General features: G+C 39.1%; 1 protein-coding gene across 1 annotated transcript in view; it reads left to right on the top strand.

Moving 5' to 3' along the window:
* Positions 1 to 1,137: 1,137 nt before the first annotated feature.
* The window catches only part of LOC136808197 (MAM and LDL-receptor class A domain-containing protein 1-like), a 45,692-nt gene continuing 24,186 nt past the window's right edge, over positions 1,138 to 22,643 (top strand). The window contains 49 exon segments of the mRNA XM_067064734.1: positions 1,138 to 1,269; positions 2,310 to 2,468; positions 2,733 to 2,882; positions 3,106 to 3,365; positions 3,608 to 3,860; positions 4,060 to 4,307; positions 4,465 to 4,555; positions 4,735 to 4,878; positions 5,033 to 5,295; positions 5,452 to 5,620; positions 5,772 to 5,912; positions 6,034 to 6,308; positions 6,990 to 7,176; positions 7,375 to 7,673; positions 8,046 to 8,136; positions 8,360 to 8,497; positions 8,685 to 8,965; positions 9,091 to 9,259; positions 9,466 to 9,609; positions 9,745 to 9,971; positions 10,123 to 10,294; positions 10,557 to 10,907; positions 11,082 to 11,500; positions 11,627 to 11,717; positions 11,893 to 12,036; positions 12,271 to 12,545; positions 12,784 to 12,937; positions 13,114 to 13,263; positions 13,433 to 13,704; positions 13,959 to 14,049; positions 14,207 to 14,499; positions 14,715 to 14,907; positions 15,110 to 15,247; positions 15,500 to 15,765; positions 15,964 to 16,120; positions 16,382 to 16,525; positions 16,719 to 17,066; positions 17,241 to 17,381; positions 17,605 to 17,861; positions 18,062 to 18,293; positions 18,508 to 18,773; positions 19,274 to 19,520; positions 19,702 to 20,120; positions 20,123 to 20,207; positions 20,335 to 20,591; positions 20,765 to 20,999; positions 21,154 to 21,428; positions 21,696 to 21,861; positions 22,056 to 22,366. Coding sequence (XP_066920835.1) covers positions 1,215 to 1,269; positions 2,310 to 2,468; positions 2,733 to 2,882; positions 3,106 to 3,365; positions 3,608 to 3,860; positions 4,060 to 4,307; positions 4,465 to 4,555; positions 4,735 to 4,878; positions 5,033 to 5,295; positions 5,452 to 5,620; positions 5,772 to 5,912; positions 6,034 to 6,308; positions 6,990 to 7,176; positions 7,375 to 7,673; positions 8,046 to 8,136; positions 8,360 to 8,497; positions 8,685 to 8,965; positions 9,091 to 9,259; positions 9,466 to 9,609; positions 9,745 to 9,971; positions 10,123 to 10,294; positions 10,557 to 10,907; positions 11,082 to 11,500; positions 11,627 to 11,717; positions 11,893 to 12,036; positions 12,271 to 12,545; positions 12,784 to 12,937; positions 13,114 to 13,263; positions 13,433 to 13,704; positions 13,959 to 14,049; positions 14,207 to 14,499; positions 14,715 to 14,907; positions 15,110 to 15,247; positions 15,500 to 15,765; positions 15,964 to 16,120; positions 16,382 to 16,525; positions 16,719 to 17,066; positions 17,241 to 17,381; positions 17,605 to 17,861; positions 18,062 to 18,293; positions 18,508 to 18,773; positions 19,274 to 19,520; positions 19,702 to 20,120; positions 20,123 to 20,207; positions 20,335 to 20,591; positions 20,765 to 20,999; positions 21,154 to 21,428; positions 21,696 to 21,861; positions 22,056 to 22,366 — 10,293 coding nt within the window. The 5' untranslated portion in view covers positions 1,138 to 1,214.

Below are 22,643 nucleotides of genomic sequence, written 5' to 3'. Positions count from 1 at the left end.
AATTTTTTACCATGCTGCCTGCATACCTGCCATTCTAATCTTGCAAAGGTTACATCACAAAGCCAATAGATTAAAGTGGAGATAGAACAGAAAGGAAAGACTTTATCTGGCATTGCACTTCGAGTCAGCTTTTCCTAGTTATCACCTAATACAAAATGCCAGTCAATGAAAATATATTAAAAGGAAAATAAATCCTTTTTCCTATATGAAAGTTTTCCAGCGAATTGGCTTTTTACCCTCAAGAGTGTGTGTCAGTTTTGCTTCACGAGCTTTTTAAAGAAGCAAATTTGTAATCCTTCCGTTTGGATGTAGACATTCTACAGTGGGGTACTTGAAGTGCAAAAAAGAATTGCAAAATCATTTTACCCTTCTTAATCAAAACAAATGAATGAGAACAACAACATGTAATAACAATTTGTGCAACGGTAATCTAATACTCGTTGAAGCTTGTATGTCCCCATACTTAAGTATCTCTTTACCACAGAAAAAAACAAGCTCCATTTTTTACTGGGTAGAATAAGAATGGTGAAAGGCCCGTTTTTCTTTCTCCCATCCCCCTTTTCCAAATTGCGTAAATAGTTTCATGCAATTCTTGAATGTCTGGCCTGCTTCACTTTCTCCCTCTTTTTTTAATTTGGTTGATTTAAAATCACGCTTGTTCATGTATTTGGCAATCCATGTGTATGTAAAGTGGAATTCCGATTAACGTTAATTGTACTTGATGCGTGTTATATGCCTGTATACCTATTTATGAAATCATTTTCGATGCTTTGGCAGATTAACCGAGAGATCAAGTGGTTCGTCTGTCTTTACCTCACCTGAACTTCACGTCTTTACCATATTTTCATTTGCTTTCTCATCTAATAAACTGTTTCGTATTATGTATAAGCCGTCGAAAAAATTAAGTTTTGTTTGTGATCGTTTTGGGGTAGATTGCAAACGATGATGACTTCAAGGCGTGATAAATTCTATTAAGTTGAACATATAATTTGAATATTCACAGTGTAACATTTATCTCTTGCTTGGAATTCGACTTTGAAATTTCTTACTTTTAACCGTTTTCAGCGCTACATTAGCACAGAAGAAGAGGATTGACTTTCTTCCACATTGGAAAATTCCCCACTTGGGCATGGTGACAAAATCCTGATCAACAAACAAAGAAACGAGACGAACCAAAACCTCTGCCCTGTTGAAGGGAGAGTGTTTTGAAGAAGATGGCACCTCATCGAAGAATGATCGCCAGGATACTCATTTTATCCATCACTTTAGGTAAGCTTAAGTTTTTTGTTCACAATTACCTTTCGAGTCTGCATGTTTATCACTTTTACGGCTGCGATAGAAGAAAACATGCTGTTTTTCCTATCAACAACTCCTTTGCTTATTCATTTTCTAGCAAATAAAGTTTAAATATCATATGACCCAACGATGCAAGGCTTCCTTTAATATTTGACTTGAGGACCCATTCTTCCAAGGACCATTTGTATAAGGGCTCTCTTCTCGAAATGACATCATACTTATCCTCCAGATGCGAATCTTAAAATATCACCTCCATAGACGAAATATCAATTCATCTCATAGCTTAAGTGTCTGGGTTTGTCTGGCACGATACATGTCTTTTTTTAATGAGATCTTTGAAAGGATAGTGTGTTTCTGTTTAAAAACACCATTCTTGCAAGGGTACTGAGAGGGTACTTATGTTTTTAGTGATTCGAAGTTTCTAAGCAAATTCTATTTCAAAGCAAAGTTTTGAAATTTGAAAATTCCAGAAGAATGTTGATTTTCAGACGTCTTGAAAATTCCTTTCTCGGACCCTTTTTGCCTTCCGATAGGGATGTCTAAATATTTTTTCAAAAGATGATGAGACCTGACTTTTGTTAGCCACTTTCCATATTTCTTATTGACTTGCAAATTGAAATCGAGCTTTAGTAATTTTCTCAAAAGAAAGTTCTGTTCACACGAAAATGACGTTCAAACAAAGATCGTCTCCTTTAACCTCTTTCTTACGTAAAAGAAGGATCTTGAAAGCGAAAGTGTTTTTTTTTTCATCAACTACAGGAAAATACACTTGACAGCATTTTACTCCTACTTAAACTGAATACTTTTATTACACCAGACAAATCAAGTTGAGAAATTTTCTCTGCAACTCCCCCTCCTAAGAATTAATATAATCTAATTATATAATTAATTCATTTTTTTAATGAAGTAATTTTCTTAATTAATTTTATAATTAATCCTATAATTTTGGAACTTTTTTAGTAGAAATGCCTTTTTAAATAAAGCCTTCCCAACATATTTTCCAATAATTCCAGGAGCAATTATTGCACAAAGCTGTGACTTTGAAAAAGATACTTGTGGATGGACACAAGCTAAAAACGACAAATTTGATTGGAGGCGGCAGTCTGGGAAAACTGGTTCCGGAGGGACTGGAGCAAGTAGTGATCATACCTCGTTAGTGAAAAAATTAAATGGTGAGTAAATTTGCTTCTTTGCAATAAGTTCGTCCGCTATTGACTGTGTAAAGTTCTATTTATCTCGCTTACCTATCTATTTTGAATATCTTTATAATAGCCCGGGCTAAATGTCCTCCTACGTGAAGACAGTCTCTTGTCGAAATCATTGTTTCATCAATTCAATGGTCAGCCCATGCTTTTCCTTGTGTTAAAACCTTGTCAATTAGTATAGTCTGATTAGACAGCAACGCTTACGCAACCATTCTATCTCCTTTCGCTTAGTAACGACGACGAACGGGCAAACGTGTGTCTTCCCTTTCACTTACTTGAAGAAAAGATACAACAAATGCATTGCTTCTGGCTTGAGAACGTGGTGCGCTACCACTAGCAATTATGACAAAGACAATAAATGGGGATACTGTAACCCTGTCGGTAAGTGAATACATCATCTGTTTTCGACTTTCACCATGGAATTATCACAGCAAGAATATCACAGAAATCTCTTTCAGCATTGTTATAAGCCTTGCTGACGCATCAAATCCATTTGCTTTTCGAAAGTTGATTTGTGAATTCTATACAAAAATTTACTGTAACTTATTTTATTCGAATGCTCTTTTTCACAAATGTGCATTAATAACTCCATTTCCACTTCCAGGGTTTTACATGTTCATCGAGGCGAGCAGGCCACGACGAAAAGGTGACAACGCCGTCCTCCTTTCTAAACAACAAACAGGCACCAAATGTCTTTCCTTCTGGTACCACATGTTTGGACCACATATCGATCGGCTCGTCATCTCCACAGTCTCTAGTGGCAAGAGAGGAGCTGCATTGTGGCAGATGAAGGGAACCAAAGGAAACCAATGGTTGAACTCCAACGTCACCATCAATGCTAACAAATCAATGACCAGTTACCAAGTAAGTCAACTTTACTCCAACACATCCGACACAACAGAATTACCCAAGTTATTTTTTCACCCAGCGAGGATCTTGGCTATAAAATCAATTTTCAGCGCCCGCCCCCTTTACCTTTTTAATACAGGATAAGTGTAAAGCTCAAACAGCTTGTAATCAACCCAATCGATATATCACATTCTCCATACGTTTGTGTGGTTAGATTCAAAAGCTGACAAACCAACCAAACACTGCTTTATTCATAGATTGTGATCGAAGCTATTCGTGGTGTAGATTACAAAGGCGATATTTCGATTGATGACATTGTGATGACTGATGGTGATTGTAACGCCAACGCTGGTGGTGGTGGAAGCTCCAAAGGGCTGTGTACCTTCCAAAAGGATATGTGTGGCTTCACTCAAGACAAATCTGATAACTTTGATTGGAGGAGACATAGAGGGCAAACTTCAAGCTCTAATACAGGACCTAAGGCTGACCACACTACTGGAACCACTTCAGGTTTGTTCTTGTCTCTCTTCTTTTTTAACCTTGAAGGTGTTGAGACTAATCAAAATCAATGGAACCTTTACTTGGCCTTGGGTGAAAAGTAATCAGAATTTTTGAACAGCCCTTACTAATCCAGCTTCCTCTCGGTAACTGATTTAATCCAAACCCCAATTTATAATCTATATAAAGACTTTCAAAAAACATTTTTTAGGTTATTACGTTTACGTGGAAACGTCAAACACCGGCGTCAACCAACGTGGACGAATCATGAAGGATTACACTGGGTTGAAAAAAGGTGGAAGTTGTTTGACCTTCTGGTATCACATGTTTGGTATTCACCAAGGAACACTGAAAGTGTACACCAATGCAACTAGCACCTCACCCATCTTTTCCGTCACTGGACAACAAGGCAATCTGTGGGTTAAAGGAGAAGCAACCATTACGTCAACTTCTGCCAAGGTAAATGAAAGCTTCCAATTTCCCTTCAGTTACAGGTTGGTGTTGTGAATTATCTTAATATTCGTGGGAGAAGAAACATCTAATTCTTTCATAGGCGTAACTTACCAGTATATCTCATACGAGACTAACTTATGAATAATCATTTATTTGACTTTAGGTAATTTTTGAAGGCATAACAAGTTGGGGATATGCAGGCGATATGGCTTTAGATGATATCCAAGTTTTGGATGGACCTTGTCCTATTCCTGGTAAGCTAACCTGTCTTTACAGTAGAATATGTTCCAGAAAATCTCAACCCACACGTTCGTTAAGGTATGCAAACAATGTTTTATACGATATGTCACAACTCTAGGTATCTTCAGTATTGTTTCAACTAAATATTTCTCAGTGGGTGATTAATAGAGTCACTACTTTTCTTGTTTAATAGGTCAGTGCTCATTCCAGAATGGCTGGTGTACGTGGTATAATATACCAAACTCGCAAGGAGATAATTTTGATTGGATCATCGGGTCTGGCGGCACATCATCTTCTTACACCGGACCCAGTGCTGATCGATTCGGATCAAAAACTGGTAAGTAAAACTTCTACATGATATGTTACGGTTTCCCGAAGTCCCTAGCTTATAATCACACAGAGAATACTTATCTTTCTTCTGAATTAGCGTAGAGAGCAAGGCTCAATCCCATGTTCTTTGAAATTAATCTCCAACCTTCTTTCACTCGCAGGTAAATATGTATTTTTGGAGAGTTCATCACCACGACGTACCGGCGACAAGACACGCTTGGTGAGCGAAGTGTTCAACCAGACCTCATCCAATGGACAATGTTTCATCTTCTATTACCACATGTTGGGAACCTCTATCGGCTCACTCAACATTTACGTCAATGCCAGCGGTACTGAAAATCTCGTCTGGACTTTGAGTGGTAACAAAGGAAACAAATGGCTCAACGGTCAAGTCAATGTTGGACGTGCTCGGGGGTCTTACAAGGTAATTTATTATTTTCATTGATTGTCACTTTATTATTTTTCATTGAAATTGCCCTGAGAGTGACTTCTAGTGGGGTCTTGGGGCTTTGTGGGCTTTGGTTTGTCAACTTTCGGTCACCCAATAACGTCAACCTGATAGCGTCAACCTTTAAATTAGATCATCATTGAGGGAGTGCGAGGAACAAGTTACACTGGTGACATTGCCATCGATGATTTCACCTTCAAGAAAGGATCCTGTTCCATCGTACCGAGTGACGCCCTGCCAGGACAAACTACCACCACTACCACAACTACTACCATGGCACCCACCACCCTCCCACCAGCAAGTAAGATCATGCTTTTTACTCAACAATGATTGAAAGTGACTGGACTGACTGGAATTCCCATTTGTTGTTGTTTTTGTTCTTTTAATGCGAACAAGCTCTATAATCTACCGATGTCTTGGTGTAAACAGAGCATTAATCATTCTTTTTCTAGCTGGATTCAATTGCAACTTTGAGACTGGTATTTGCAGCAATTGGTACCAAGATACAACTGACCAATTGAATTGGTCCTTGGGACAAGGTCAAACGTCATCCTTCGGCACTGGACCCAAAACGGATCACACTCTCAAAAACGGTAAGCTCCTTCGACCTGTTTTATGAATACTTTTATATAGAAGTTTCTTTGAATTAAAGTTTGACAACATGAAAGACTTTTTCGGGGATTCTTTCTCAATTTCGTTTTTCCCTTTGAACAGCATATGGTAAATACGCCTTTTTGGAAGTTTCCGGACAGAAGAAAAATGCTACAGCACGTTTGGTAAGCCAAAAGATGGCGGCAACCAATGCAAACGCAGGGAAATGTTTATCTTTCTGGTACCACATGTACGGACCACATATCGGTACCTTGAACATCTATGTTGCCGTTGGAAGCAAATTGACCGGCCTTAAACCTTTCTGGTCACGCTCTGGTACTCAAGGGAACAAATGGATTCAAGGACTGGTCACTTTACACGCTGGACAACCTTTCAACGTAAGATTTTTTATTTATTTTGTCATTTCACCGTTCTTTGTTATAAACCTGTTCCTTCAAAATTTCCATATCTCGCTCCTTTTTTTCTTCAATGTCCAAACTAAAGAAAAGAAAAATTAACAAACTAAACAACTATAAGTCTAAATGATCATCACAATTTTTTTTTTTTATCTATAGTATATGTAACACGAACAAATAGTACAAAACTAAAGGTTCCTAACCTCCCGCAAAAGGACCACCAGATCATACCGCCAGGAGGAAGGAACCCTAACTAAGCTAACAATGAATTAATAAATAAAATGGAAAAAAACCTAACTACAGAGGATAAATACTAACAGAAATAAAAAACAAAAACAAAAAGAGCTAGGAGAGCAGTTAGAGTAAAAGACTAAAATAACGGTCCCCCAAAACGGCTTGTATCACAGATAAATTTTATTGTTTTACTCAATATATCATGATTTTGGACAACGCTAAAATTGGGGTCGCCATAAAGAAGTATTCTACACAATGTTTTGGCATTAAATGGAAACAAGGTTATGTCAAGTTGAAGAAGGCTGTCAAACATCACAAGTCTGTTGTTAGAGTAATCAGAGCAATGCATCAAAAAATGCTGTGTTGTTTCTACTGAATTTTGTCGACAGTTGCAGATCACAATGATGTATATCCTTCTTACTATTTTAGACTGTGTTCGAGGCGACTGTTGGTACTAGTTACCAAGGTGACATTGCCATTGATGACATCAGCGTCAGTGATGGAAAATGCGTACAACCGTCCACTACTTGTACCTTCGAAAATGATGCTTGTGGGTACACCAACGATAAAGCTGACTTTAACTGGGCCAGAAACTCAAAGAACACCAACTCTTTCGGTAAGTTATTGTTCGTTCCTTGTTTAACTGGCTCAATACCTAAAAAGTACTCTCTAACATCAGCATTCTAAAACCTGTTTGTTTTCAATGCCTTATTTTCAATACTTAAGTGGCTCCGTGCAACCGTCTTTATTAGCACTAACAAGATCTAACTTTCTCATAGACTGAAAATATTTCAATAATTTCAATTCTGCACAGGTACCGGACCAAAGACGGATCACACCTTACAATCAGCATCAGGATTTTACCTCTACACTGAAGCATCTGGTCGGAAATTCAGAGACACTGCACGCATCTTAAGTCCCATCGAAAAACCAACTACCGCGTCTTGTCTTCAATTTTGGTATCATATGTACGGTACCGGTATGGGTACTCTTTCCGTCCTCAAAAAAGACAGCCGTGGGTTGTCAAGGACTCCATTATGGAGGGAATCTGGTAACCAAGGTGATCAATGGAGAGTTGCTTCAGTCACTATATCTTCGCGCTCTGACTTCCAGGTAGGTCTCCACACACTTCGTTAGTTTGTTAGCCTCGATGAGGTGTTAAAATGTCTACGCAAGTGTCTGTTTTAATCCGTTAAAGAGGTGAATGCTCTTTTTTATCTAAGTATAGAAAGAATTTAAAGTAATACCTAATTTTTACATAACAGACCAACACTTTTTTTTTCGTTTCCTAACAAATTAGAGTACCTCTATCCGCAAAAACTTTGAAATTTGAAAATAATTTTTTATTCGCAAGGGATTTTTTACCAACAACTGTTTTTATGAAAATTTAAAAAGTACGAAAAATTTTCTAAGCTTTATTGTATGTACCACTTCATATTTTTCTATTCACTTAATCCAACTTTGCAATCCATTTTCGTTTACAAGATTGCATTCGAAGGAGTGATTGGACGAAACTACCAGAGTGACATTGCAATCGATGACGTCAAATACACCAGTGGTGCCTGTCCTTCTCCAGGTTCGTTCCTTTTTTCACGTTAATGATCGTCTTGTTATGAGCTCTATTTCTAAAATTTCGTTTATCGAACTTTTAAGTCGTTTGTTGCCTTAAAATTTGCAATGATACGAAGTCTTGTTTTGTCATGTGTCGCATTAAGTATCCGATAAAGAAAAAACCTGTTTCCCTCTGATAATGTTGACTGTCAGATCTTGACTTTGACGGATACAATTTTTCGTTTCAGGTTATTGTGACTTTGAGAATGGTCTTTGCACTTACATCAATTCAAAGAAAGATGATTTTGATTGGATCGTTGGCTCAGCTGGCACTGCATCCTTCTTTACTGGGCCTAAATTCGATCACACTACCGGCTCCAAAAATGGTATGTCTATTCTTCACACTCATATTCTAGAATTCTGAATCATTTAACATAAAGTGCCATATTGGATACACATATAGCTCCAAGTTTTTAAGCGAAAGTCGTTTAAATTGAGGAAAAATTATCTTCCTCTGTCATCTGTTTTAAGGCCCCGAAATATTCAAATTCAAATTTTCTCATTTTTTGATAGGATCTTACGTTTTCTTGGAATCATCGAATCCACGCAAAGCAAACGAAACAGCAGTGTTGATCAGCCAACAGTTCAACGCTGTTGCTGGTCAAAAGCGATGCTTGAACTTTTGGTACCACATGTATGGATCAGACATCGGCACATTGGAAGTCGTGTACAGAGTGTATTCCGGTTCACAACCAGAAAAAGTGTTGTGGAGGTTGAGCGGACAACAACACAATACAGAAAACGATCCATGGAAGAACGCCAGAGTTCCCATCGACATGAACTCCGACCATTCGGTAAACAAGTTGTTTTCTTTGTAATTTTAACCATTTAACTTTCCACAAACATTACGTCATAAAAAAGAGATCATCCTGTGAAACTCAAATAATTGTGATAGCACCATCTTAATATTCTCTTTCAGATTGAGTTCCGTGGAAAGATTGGTGGTGGATATCGTGGTGATATTGCCATTGATGACATTCAGATCACCTCATTAGCATGCACCTTGACACCATCAACGGCCGATCCCAACCCTAAACCAACCAATCAACCCACCACAAAACTACCGGTCACTCGCCCAACCACTGTTGGTAAGCTCACCTCTGACGAATTTGTGAAAAATTGAGCAATGATGAATAATTAATATGTCCTTTTTGCCGACCTAGTTTAAATCTATTAATATCATCAGTCCAAACAATGAAATTCTCTGATCTCTTCATCTCTTTGAACAATCCATGGAGAGGCGTTGTCAGAGCAACAACTAAAATGCCTTTAATTCTTCTATTCGTCTGTTTAGCACCTGGTGTCTTGGGTTGTAACTTCGAGACGGATTTCTGTGGACTAACCCAATCAAAGACAGATTCGTTCAACTGGACACGATCGCAAGGTTTCACCAACACTAAAGGATCTGGACCTTCTACTGATCACACTTACGGAAAAGGTAGGTCATTTATTTACCACAACAATGTCACATTGTGTATTATTACCTTGGTTTTAAACATATTAAGTTTAAAATTGCTGCTGAAGTAAAAGTGCTAGTGATTGTGAACCTCCATTTTTATTCTCCTTTCTCAAGGTGCGGTCGGTCCAGCCGGTCCTGGATCTCTCAAGCACTCCAGTGGATTATGTGTTCACGTTAATCAAGGAGCCTGGGTCAAACCGAAAGATAGTACCAAGTTGGTCATTTATACTGGATGTGGTCAAGATCGTTTGGAATTCCAGCTGACCAATGGAAACTTGAAATTGACAATGTACGGCATGTGTGCTGGACCCAGGGGTGGAGCTACTGCACCAGGAACAGAAGTAAGCTAATAGATCTTTCCCTTGTATTAAGCATTTGAATTGCCCGTTTTGAGCACATCAGTGACCAAAGTGTATGTTTAATCGTGCTTGGAACAAAATTATTAAGATATTGCCACGTTACCTTTCATTTACCCTATTTCTCTTCTAAAAGGTTGTGATCAAAGATTCGTGTACAGATAAATGGACTATGCTCAATAATGGTGCATTGCAGCACTCCTCTGGATTGTGTATGGGACCTAAATATGGACGAACTAATGATGGACAGCTCTTTGTTCTATACAATGATTGCACCAATCCCAACAAACTCTTCACTTTCTCACCCAGTAAGTTCTTCTGTACTTTTTTGCCTTGCTATCTCATGTGGCGTTATCACTTTTGAATATAGAATCCGCTGTTAGAAAGGTCATTTCTCGGGATCCGAATTTCTCTGGTGATCTAGTCACTCTTTTTTTCACGCTTAATCGGTGTATATTGCATTTTTAGTCTCGTTATCACACTTCCATTCAACAATAGCGAGCAAAAGCTTGTTCAAGCAATCATGATTTAATAAGAAAGTTACTCAATATGTTCTTGCCTGCTTAATAGCAATGGGACATTATGCATACATCGAAGCCTCTTCACCACGTAAACCGAATGACACAGCACGTCTTGTCAGTCCTGCCACGTCCAATCCGAAATGTTTAAACTTCTGGTACCACATGTACGGAAACCACATCAACCGCCTCAACGTCTACATCCGTAACCCTAACACACAAATCCTTGGAACACCAATCTGGTCCAAATATGGATCGCACGGTGACACATGGAAGCCGGCTCACGTTTATTTGAACTACCGTGGCTCGTATGTGTACGTAATCGAAGCTGTTCGTGGCAATGGTTTTGCAGGAGATATTGCTATTGATGATATCACAGTTACTGATCAATGCCCTGCTCCACGTATGTTTTTTTCTCTTTTCAGTTTAAATAGACGTTGAGAGAGAAGCTAATATGTTTTTGCTATACTTCCGATGAAAATGGAATATCTTTGTACGTTTTTTTGTTGATTTAATTTTTCTCAAGGGTATCGGGGTAAAGAATTCAAAAGTGGATGATCTCACATTTCTTTTACAGTGGAATGTTCATTTGAAGAAACCAACCCAGCTCTCTGTGGATGGGTCAACTTGAAACAAGGCGACAAATTTGATTGGTCTATCGGTCAAGGAGCTACATCTTCCGTGAAAACGGGACCTTCATCCGATCACACATACAACGATGACAAAGGAAAATATTTGTACATTGAGACATCAGGAAACCTTCGTAAAGGAGATAACGCATTGGTTCAGTCCCCTAGTTACCCTGGTAATGGACAAACAAACGGACAATGTTTCCAGTTTTGGTATCACATGACTGGCTCTTCCATCGGAACTATGAATCTTTTTGTGTTGAAAGCAGGTGGTCAGAAAGGCAACGCAGCTTGGTCGAAAACGGGTGAGCAAGGAAACCGATGGCAAATCGGGCAACTCACCATCTATAGTCAACCTTCATATCAGGTAAAGTGAATTCAGAACATGGCCAAGAAATTTTCAGTTGAGCTAGGCTGCCATTATTCTATTCCCCTGTGGCTTTTGTACTGAGTACGCTAAAATTTACAGCTAAGAACTTCTTTTCTTTTATAGCTCTTATTCGAAGGTATTCGTGGCTCCAGTTACACCGGCGATATTGCTATAGATGATTTGAAAATGTTGGATGGACCTTGTAATAAACTTGGTAAGTTTCACCTACTGAGTCTATTTAATTTTGGGACTATTCTTCTTAGCTTATTAACTTCACTACATCAAATTCGACTAATAAATGTTGTTAAAATGTCCCAGTTTTCACAGTCACGTATGTAACCTGTTTGCCGTTAAGTTTTTTCTAATGTGAATATCAATTATTCCTTTAGCAACATGTGATTTTGAGAACGCTGAGAAATGCACATGGAGAAATATGCCAATGGGCGACGATTTCGATTGGATCGTTGGAAGTGGTATTACACCTTCGGGTTGGACTGGACCCAAGACAGACCACACCCTTCTCAATGGAAATGGTAAAAAATTGAATCCTTTTTCCTGACTCCTAGTGGGGAACTCAAACTTCTCTCTAACTTGCAAATTTAAATTTTTTAATATAGTTCAATCCACAACCCCTCTAATTCAAACATATTGCGATAAGATATTGACTGATATTGTTAACGTTCCCCAATTACCCGGACTACCCAGTCTGTTAACAAACCCTAAAATGTTGCTGTCCAAGTCTATATCAATCAATTCAATATCTTCAGGTAAATACATGTATATTGAGGCATCTAAACCACGCAAAGTTGGAGAGAAAGCCAGATTGAATTCTGAATCACTGAACAAGATGTTGAACAGACGCGTACCATATTGTCTGCGTTTCTGGTATCACATGTTAGGAAGTGGTATCGGAACATTGAACCTCTACATCAAGACTGGTGCAGGATCCACCAATGAGAAATTAGTTTGGTCCTTGTCTGGCAACCAACAAAATCAATGGAGAGAAGGAACAGCTCCCATCTACAGCATGCAAGACTTCTACGTATGCTTTGATTTATTGTCTGCTCAATATTGTATATTGTATTAACTCTTAATAAGTTAATCGTAAGTTCCAGATTTGTGATCTTCTATCACTCAATAAAGGATTAGTTTAAACATTCAAAATGAAGATGAAATTCAACTATACACGTTGTGATATATCAACAATCTTTCTGGAATAGAAATCCGATATTTTGCTTTTATTACTTCATTTCACATTAGTTTTCCTCACTTTTTTGTAGTTGGTGTTCGAAGCGGTGATCGGTAGCAACGTCCGTGGAGACATTGCACTTGATGATATCGTCTATTCTATTGGTCGATGTCCCATTCAACCAGTGGAGGCAGACCCTAACTATGTCACCACCCTTCCACCCACAACGCCCACTACCACTGTTTGTAAGTCATGTACAATTGTATTTGGTAATTTTCAATATAGCAGATATTCCAAGTTTTTTGTTAGCTCTCTAATTACGCATATTTTAAAATCATTCACGATAATAAAAAATTGAGAGTATTTCATTTGAAATTTATTCGGTATGAATCCTCTCTTAATCAACCAATCCCTTTTCCAGCACCAAAAGACCTTTTGGGTTGCACGTTCGAGGGTAACACCATCTGTAGATGGACACAATCTGTCAACGATAAGTTCAATTGGACACTACACAAAGGATCCACTTCCACCACTGACTCTGGACCAAGCACTGACCACACCACTGGAAACAGTACGTATCTCTTTAAGCCAGCATCAGTAAATTTCGTCTCTTTTATGAATCTGCAGAAAGCCCACTTTATTCTTTATTTTAACCTTTTAGACACCTAGTTGAATGACTGATTAGCACTTTTCTTTTTACGGGAACATCTCTCAAAACACATCCTGATTTCCCATTATAGAAACGGGTACCTACCTCTACATTGAAGCTTCCTATCCACGAAATGACGGTGACAATGCGCGCCTGGTGTCGCCTATGATGCCATCAGACAAGACGAGTGGCAAATCACACTGTTTCACTTTCTGGTTCCACATGTACGGCCCTCACGTCAACGCCCTCAATGTGTGGAAACTGACGGGCGGTAATTACGTCAAACTGTGGACCAGAGTTGGTGATAATGGAGACGTTTGGAGATACGCACAAGTTGATCTCTCTTCCAATTACCAATACCAAGTATGTCTGCAAAGAATACTCTCTTTTTTGTGACACACTAAAACAACATACCGGAATGCTTCTTCAAATTGAAATGTTTTTCCATAACTGCCATACCTCTATAGCTGAAACCTCACGTGAATCCAAACGGACTATCCATTAAGTCTCTCTATATTGGAAAGTTTAAAAATAATATTGTCATTTTACAAAAACTAATCTAGCTTTAACTTTGTGTCTGTAGAATTGATTTTGTTCATTATCTTTCTTAATGATAGGTTGTGATTGAAGGTCTACGTGGTACCAGTTACCAAGGAGATATTTCCATTGATGACATCGACATCAAAGATGGACTCTGCCCTCAACCAAGTAAATAGAATGCTTTTCTTTAATAAAACGTACAAGATATTTCTTTCCCTGATGTCATATTTGGCGCATATTTATTAGCCAAAAATTAACCTGTCTACAAATCTGCAAATTACTTCATTATTTGGAAACGTGCAATTTAACTTTTTCGATTTTTCAGCATTCTGTGATTTTGAACACGACATGTGCAAGTACACCAAAGATCCTAAAGGAGATTTCGATTGGACCAGAAACCGTGGCGCTACAACGTCTTTCGGAACCGGCCCCTCTGTGGATCACACTCTTCAAACCAAGCAAGGTTATTACATCTACACAGAAGCGTCTGGTCGACGTCGTTTCGGAGACAAGGCTCGTTTGATCGGACCGGCTTTAACAGACAACCAAGCTTTCTGTTTCCAGTTCTGGTTCCACATGCGTGGCTACCATATTGGAAATTTGAACATTTACGTCAAGGTAATTCTTTACCATCATATCCACCAATAGAATTATAGTTTAACTAGGTTATTTAACAGTAAAATAACATGTCTATTTATTACTATAGTATACTACACTAGCTGAAAAAAGATTCATCCAAGAATTCAATTTAAAAATTCAGCATCTTTATATATATTGACGTTCGATTGGTTAATCTGTTTTAATACCTTAAGTAAAAAAAATTATTATTTCAGACTGCTGGTGGTGGTCAAAGCTTGGTCTGGCAACGTAAGGGTAACCATGGAGATTTATGGAAGATTGCGCGCGTCAATATTCGTCCACGACAAGGTCGTCAAATCATCATCGAAGGCGTTCGTGGAAGATCTTTCCTCGGTGACATAGCTTTGGATGATTTGAAACTAATGCCAGGATATTGTCCTCCTCCAGGTGAATGCCGCTTGTTATTCTTTTCATTTGATCAATTAACTTAACAGTGATCTTGGACACTGTTTGTGATTTGGGTATTTCCAGTCTTGCCAATGCATTCATTCAATCTTCAAAAAACGAAGGCTGAATCACTAGCTCCAAGTTCTCCCTTTTAATTGTTTTGGATTACATCTTATTGAATTGTTTCATGCTTGCTTTTAAGGTGATTGTTCATTCGATGGTGGATTGTGTTCATGGAGAAATGTGAAAACGAACGACGACGATTTTGATTGGATCTTGAACAGCGGAAGCACCGCGTCCATTTTCACCGGACCCACTAAGGATCACACCACTGGAAGCGGTAAGGTCAAAGTGCACTGTGCAGTCTCTACCCTTTCCCACTTTTCCTTTAAGTGAATTTTGGATAGTACGAGAAAAACTTTCATCGTGACATCAATAATTTTGATTTATAATTTTGATTGAGGAGACGATTTACATTATGCTTATTGTATGGGGAGTAGAAGGACAGTAGAAGGGAGTAATTTTTTGCTAAGTTTCAAAACTTTTCTATGGTTTCCAGGTGAAAAACTTTCTTATGCTTTCTTTTTCCCAGGTAAATACGTTTACATTGAAGCCTCCAATCAAAACCAGAACGAGAAAGCACAATTGATCTCGGAAGACTTCTACCCAACATACGGACGATGCATCCAATTCTGGGCTCACATGAAGGGGGCAGGTATCGGAGAATTGAGTGTGTACGTCAGAGGACAGAACGCTACTGCAAACTCCATGACCAAGATTTGGACCATGTCAGGTCAACAAGGAAGTGGTGATTGGTTCAGTTGTCAAGCTCCCGTTGCATCCGCTTCTGATTACCAGGTATGGATCTCTATTCTATACTAAATGAAACTAAATGCATTTGTTGTTAACTGACTTTTGAACAAAAAAAGCTTTATTTTTAATCATTTCGATGAAAGTAATAGTTGAATATTAAAGTAAGTTTGGCTTTTCACCTGGTTAGAATGAAAATCTTGGAAGATATTACTAACATTTTTCTGTAATTTTTTTTCTCACTAGATTGTGATCGAAGGAACCCGTGGAAACTCCTACACTGGAGATATTGCTGTTGACGACATCGTGTTCACCAACTTCCGATGTGTGAACCACCCACAAGGTTCTGTCGCCACCACACCCAAACCCACCACGACCACGACCACCCTTGCTCCTACATTACGTACGTACACACATTATTTTTGTCAAGTACACATCAATAAAGCTCTTTTATAGTATTCAGTCTTTAATACGAATTGAAGGTTTTTAAATCTATAAGAAGTACTATGAATGCAATAAAGCAAAGCAAATCAGGGGGAAATGTTCGGCAGATAATTTCAACAAGCTGTCTTCACTCTTCCTGATAAGAAATTCCCGGCCCAGCATTAAAGGCCGTATAAGGGGTGTGCTACAAACTAATCTATTTTGAATGGAATTCTTATAGCACCAAACCACTACACATGTAACTTCACTTACGACAAATGTAACTGGAAGGATGACACCACAGCTCACTTCAATTGGACACGTGCTCAAGGAAAAACAACTTCTGTTGGTACAGGACCTCAAGTCGATCACACTTCTGGTGCAAGTATGTTGTTAGATTGCTATTTTCTACTACGATTCCTTTTTTTGATTACGTGGAACAAGGCTTTCGATGTATTTTTTCAAACATTTTTTAAGGTTGGAAGATTGGAAGAAAGTAGTCTTACTAGAAAACCGTCACTGCGTCTGCTTAGTGTCGAAGCCAAAACAAAATTTATAATTTCTTAAATCGACTTTAGACGGATGGTATGTTTTCATTGAGACGTCATACCCACGTAAGATCAACGACACAGCTCGTCTCATCTCTGATATGATTCCATCCACCAATCAAATGTGTTTGCAGTTCTGGTACCACATGTACGGAGATCACATCGCCAACCTCACTGTTTATCGCAAAGCGTCCAATCAAATGACAATATTGTGGCAGAAAGCTGGTACCCAGGGCCCAAGATGGCGTCATGCAACAGTTGATGTTTCCTCAGCCTCCAAGTTCCAATTGGTACTTGAAGGAGTGAAAGGATCTGGGTACAAGGGTGATATTGCTTTAGATGACATCACGTTAGATCCTGGAGCATGCCCACCACAAGGTGTGTAAAATTTAGTTTGGAAAAATATGAACTCCAGTTTTATGAAGCGGTTGAGATTCAAGTTTGTCTGAGTAGAAATCGACATTCAAAAAGAACAGCTTGGTTTCAGTTAGAAGATGCTTCTTCAGAGCAAGCAGAATTTATTTGATTATCATTCTCTGTCTTCTGTCTTAGCCGAATGTACTTTCGAAGACCCCAACCTTTGTGGATGGACCAACATGGTAGGAGACAACTTTGATTGGACTAGAGATAATGCAGGAACTTCTTCTTCTTACACTGGACCGAGAAACGATCACACCTACGGAACTGCTGCAGGTTAGACTCTTACAATTCCTTTAAGTAGGTCATTGCACTAGAGAAAAAGAGCTATTTTCTTCCTATGAAATTTTAAAAGCTTGATTTACTTGCTTTTATAAAACCCATAACTTTTCTAGGTATAATTTTGTAACGGCAAGTCAAAATGTTATTGACTACCCGGTGTTCCACGTCAAAAGTAATCTTCTTATACTTAACTCATAAACTCCACAACAATTTGCAGGTTACTACATGTACATCGAAGCATCAAACCCACGATCGAAAGGCCACAAAGCTTGGTTGAAATCCAAAGAATATACTCCATCATTGGGACGTTGTCTCTCCTTCTGGTATCACATGTACGGCGTACACATCGGTGACTTGAACGTCCTCATCTACACCAATGGTTCACGATCTGCTCCCATCTGGACGTTGTCTGGCAACCAAGGAGGCTACTGGAGACCTGCACGTGTTACCATCAGAAGCGCCGTTCCCCATAGCGTGAGTTCAAATTTGAGAATTTCTTTGACTTTTATTTCCGCGGAGAAAGTTCTTTCATAGCCACTGAAAAAGTGAGACAAAGGTTTCTAGGAGATTTTATAATAGATAATTTGTTTATGTACCAAAGAACTCGCTGAGTATTAATTTTATGGAGCCTTATGATAAGTTCTTATTCTAATTCGACCCTCTCTAACCTTCAGGTCATCTTTGAAGGACGAACAGGTGTCTCGTACCGTGGTGACATTGCAATCGATGACGTCATGATCAGTGATGGCCCGTGCCCAGACCCTGGAAATTGTGATTTCGAACGCGACTTGTGTGGGTACACAAACAGACAAAACATCGATAACTTCGATTGGATGTTGGGAAGTGGTAAAACATCTTCGGTGTACACTGGACCAAAGACTGATCACACTCTTGGAAATGCTAATGGTAAGATCATTGTTTTCCTTGCTTTCCCCCAACATTCCTACAATCTGCGAATGTCGAACCTCGGGTTGGGAATTAAACTCTCACTGCTTAATTAGTGGCGATGACAAGTAGCAGACAATGTGAAACTAACTAAATGAGAAAACATCTATTAAGTTGAAATTTTCAGACAGTTTATAGCTTATAAACAAGTTGTTTCTATCTTCTCTCGTTATAGGTCGTTATCTATTCGTCGAATCGTCTTACCCACGACTGAGTAACGAGAAAGCCATCGTGCTCTCTGAGACCATCCCTGTCAAAGGGGACGGCAAATGCGTACAGTTTTGGTACCACATGTATGGAACAGACATTGGTGTCTTGAGAGTGCTCATGAGAGTTGGTTTTGCTATCTCCGAAACGGTTGTTTGGGAACTAAACGGTAACCAAGGAGATAGATGGTACCAAGGACAAGCACCAATGCTCAGTAGAGGACAGAACGTCCAGGTAATTTAAAAGTTTCATTTTTCTCCAAATGTTCTCAAAGCTTCACTAATTAGCGGACTGAATGCTAGAATCTCAGATCGCAGAGCAAATATTTTCTCATTGAATAGAATTTTCCTGGATTTTTCCTGAATTTCACTTTATTTTAAAAGAGAAGAATGGGTCATTCCACTTTATATCCATACAGGGGGTTGGACGAACATTTCCAGGGGGTAATACAAGAAGAATTTCCATTCCAGGGGGTCGAAAATAGTTTTTTATTCATTTTCCAGGGGGTAAACGACTGATTTTAGTTTGTCCTGTAAGGCATGAAAATAATTTTTTTCATGAGTTTTTTTTTCAAATTTCACACATTTCCAAAAAAATTGTCTTGACTTAAAAAGGTTCGTCCAACCCCCTGTATGGAAATTTTATGGTACAGTCCAATCAGATTATGCTGATGTTATGTTGCATGTTGTGAATTAAAGCGCAAATTACGATAACGTCATCCTTCTTCTATTTAGATCCGTTTCATGGGTATCCGTGGTTCAGGTTACAAAGGAGACATTGCGATTGATGACATCACTGTGGTTCCATACGGTGCTGGGTGTGGTGTTCGACCATCCTCTGCTCTGCCAAGAAGCACCAACTTTGAACGTGGATTGGATCGATGGAGACAATCGACCACCGATCAATTCCAATGGACCAGGAGTAAAGGCCACACCACCTCGACAGGGACTGGGCCTAGTATTGACCACACCACCAACACAAGTTAGTCTTTTTGATTTTTTAGTGAATGAATTTGCTTTTTCTCATCTACGCATTATGCTGCATCTTCTTACATTCGGGTTTTTCTCGAATTGTTATTACTATTGTCAGAGTAAAAAAATGGAAGCAAATAGATAGAAACTTACTGCACTGAACTAAAAGTATTTTTTTCAACCTCTTCCAGCCAAGGGTTACTACATGTATATTGAGGCATCTTATCCTCGCAAAGAGAACGATACTGCTGCTCTTGTCTCATCAACTTTCATCGGGAACGGAACCAAGGTCAACTACTGTCTCTGGTTCGCTTATCACATGTATGGACCACACGTCGACACCCTGCGCGTGTACACCTCATCCCAAGGACAGAACAAACCCTCTATCTGGCAACGTAAAGGCTCACAAGGACCCAACTGGCGACACGGTGAAGCGCAGATCACGGTCTTACAAAACACACAAGTGGTCATTGAAGCCAAACGTGGTGTATCTTACAAAGGAGACATTGCTATTGATGATTTGGACTTCTACTATGGTGACTGCGTTTCATCGGGTGTTTGTACTTTCGAAGGAGCAAATATTTGTGGATGGTGGGGGTGAACCCAAGGTTGCCATTGAAATGGACACGTGCTAGTGGATCCACACTTTCAACGGCCACTGGACCAAAGAATGATCACACTTATGGAACCCCACGTGGTACGTATAGTTATCTTTTCATTTAAAGCATTTAATTTATTGAGAAAATCTGATTTGGTAGATCCTGGATTCTGTCTGGTTGAATCAGTATATTTGTGTATTTTGTATCTCAAGTTTTCACTCTTAGGGCATTACATGTACATCGAAACTTCAAATGGAGCTGTCAATTCCAAAGCTGAAATGTGGAGTTCGTGGTACTATTCGAGTGGTCAACATTGCGCTCAGTTCTTCTACCACATGTATGGTGATAATATCGGAACATTGACAGTGTTGGTGTCTTACAGTGGAAGTTCTTTGAGATACATCAAGTTCAGAAAGTCTGGCAATCAAAACGATACATGGAATATGGGACGAGTCACCATCAATCGTAAAGGATGGTTCAGGGTATGACTTTTAGTTTTTTCATCAGCAACCTAAATATTTCCTAGAATTTGGGGATAGCAATTTAAATAAAAAAACTTCAAATACAACCATTTCTCTCTTCGAAGATTTCATTCTGGTACTACTGGCCAACAGAAAGTTTTCTATTTTTAATATTGTCACTTGTTATTTTGTAGATGTTGGTGCGAGCAACCAAAGGGAATGGTTACAAAGGTGATATTGCCGTTGACGATTTCCGTATCCGTGATGGAGCATGCCCAGCAGAAGGTGACTGTGACTTTGAACATGCAGATCTCTGTGATTGGCAACAAGAAACCAAAAACGACAAATTTGATTGGATTATCGGTTCCGGCAAAACGGGAAGTTGGTTCACTGGACCAAAGATTGACCACACCACTCAAAGCTCAGGAGGTAAGGAATTCTAATTCCATTCAGAGAAGGATTCTCTGGATATTTGTCGGCTGTTTACAGATTGCATTTACACAGAGTCTTCTTTATGGCGTCTTAAAATCTGCACTGCAGTCCTTTTTGATATTTTTTGCAACCTTTTACTTGTTTTTCCCAGGTTATTATGCGTTTGTGGAAACTTCAGCACCACGCCAACCAGGCGACAAAGCCATCATAAAGAGTATCAAGTTCGATGCTACTTCGGCTACCGGAAAATGTATGACATTCTGGTACCACATGTACGGAAACACTATCGGTGACTTGCGTGTTTACTTAAGAACATTTAATGGTGTCAACACTTTGAAAACTGATTTGATGTGGAAATTGAGTGGTAACCAAGGCAACCAATGGATGCAAGGACGTATGGGCATCCGAATGAACGTTGAATACCAGGTTGGTAAAATAATTCTTCCCTGAAGTGTGTTGAATCTACTCTTTATGCTCTTAATATTGTCCATTATAGTGTTGTAGACATTACTCTGATGAGATTTGTTTGCTCGAGGTTTTAGCTAATGGTCTTAATAATATTTGAGCAGGAGTGAATCAATGTTGTAAAACTTTTATCGGTAAAACGCTTCACGCTGGTTCAGTTCATGCTTCTTGCGTGAAGGCTTTCTCGTATTCCATTACAACCGAAGTAAAACCCGCTCTCTTTTTCAGATTGTGATCGAAGCAGTGCGAGGATCGAGTTTCACTGGTGACATTGCTGTGGATGACATTGAATTCACCAACAGTTATTGCAACTTCATGCCAATGACCGCATGGCCACCTGGCAAGTCGACACCAATCCCTCCAACCACCACCACCACTGTCGGCCCAACCACTGGTATATCATTATTATTGAATTGTAGCAAATGTAGCAGTACCACTTCATTAATGTCTATTTTCAATATTCACCCTACGCCTATGATCCCAAAATGTTTATTGCATGCATAGGTGAATTCGGGTTTGTCTCTTCTTAAAGTCTAAAATTTAAGATATCGGCAAAATATTTTAACGGGCAATATTTATTCGCCTTAGGTAACACTGGAAACGATTGTAATTTTGACGTCAATATCTGTCCTGCATGGAAAACCAACTCCTCTCGCGGAAACTTCTTATGGAAACGTCATCAAGGCTCCACTGCGTCTGCTGGTACTGGCCCTAAACAAGACCACACTAAAGGCACAGACAAAGGTTACTATGTGTACATTGAGACATCAAGCCCAGCACGAGTCAACGATACAGCTTGGTTATACAATGATAAAGTGGACGATTCTATGGATCATTGCATGAGTTTCTGGTATCACATGTATGGACCACATGTTGGCTCTTTGAAAGTCTACTTGTCGGTATGTTTGTTCACCTTTAGCCATTTCTATTTCCTGGATCAGTCTAAATCACAATTTGGTTAGAGGATACCAGCAGACATCAAGCTGGCACATGATGCTCATCTAACGTTAAATGGACGACCTAAACCAGCCTAAACGTTAACAAGAGGCCCAAGGGCATGAAGGCCCAGAGTCTAAAAACCAATAAACAGGGCTTTGTCATATCTAGTTTGTTTTCGCTAGCCTGGTGAACCAAGCAACTTATTCTCAGTGTATTAAAAATGTAACCGCGTGCGTA

The sequence above is a fragment of the Clytia hemisphaerica genome, unplaced genomic scaffold (genome assembly GCF_902728285.1).
Source record: "Clytia hemisphaerica strain Z4C2 unplaced genomic scaffold, Clytia hemisphaerica genome assembly, whole genome shotgun sequence".
In the NCBI taxonomy this organism is placed as follows: Eukaryota; Metazoa; Cnidaria; class Hydrozoa; order Leptothecata; family Clytiidae; genus Clytia; species Clytia hemisphaerica.
Note: the sequence above shows the minus strand (reverse complement) of the source record. Positions and strands in the feature narration are given on the sequence as shown.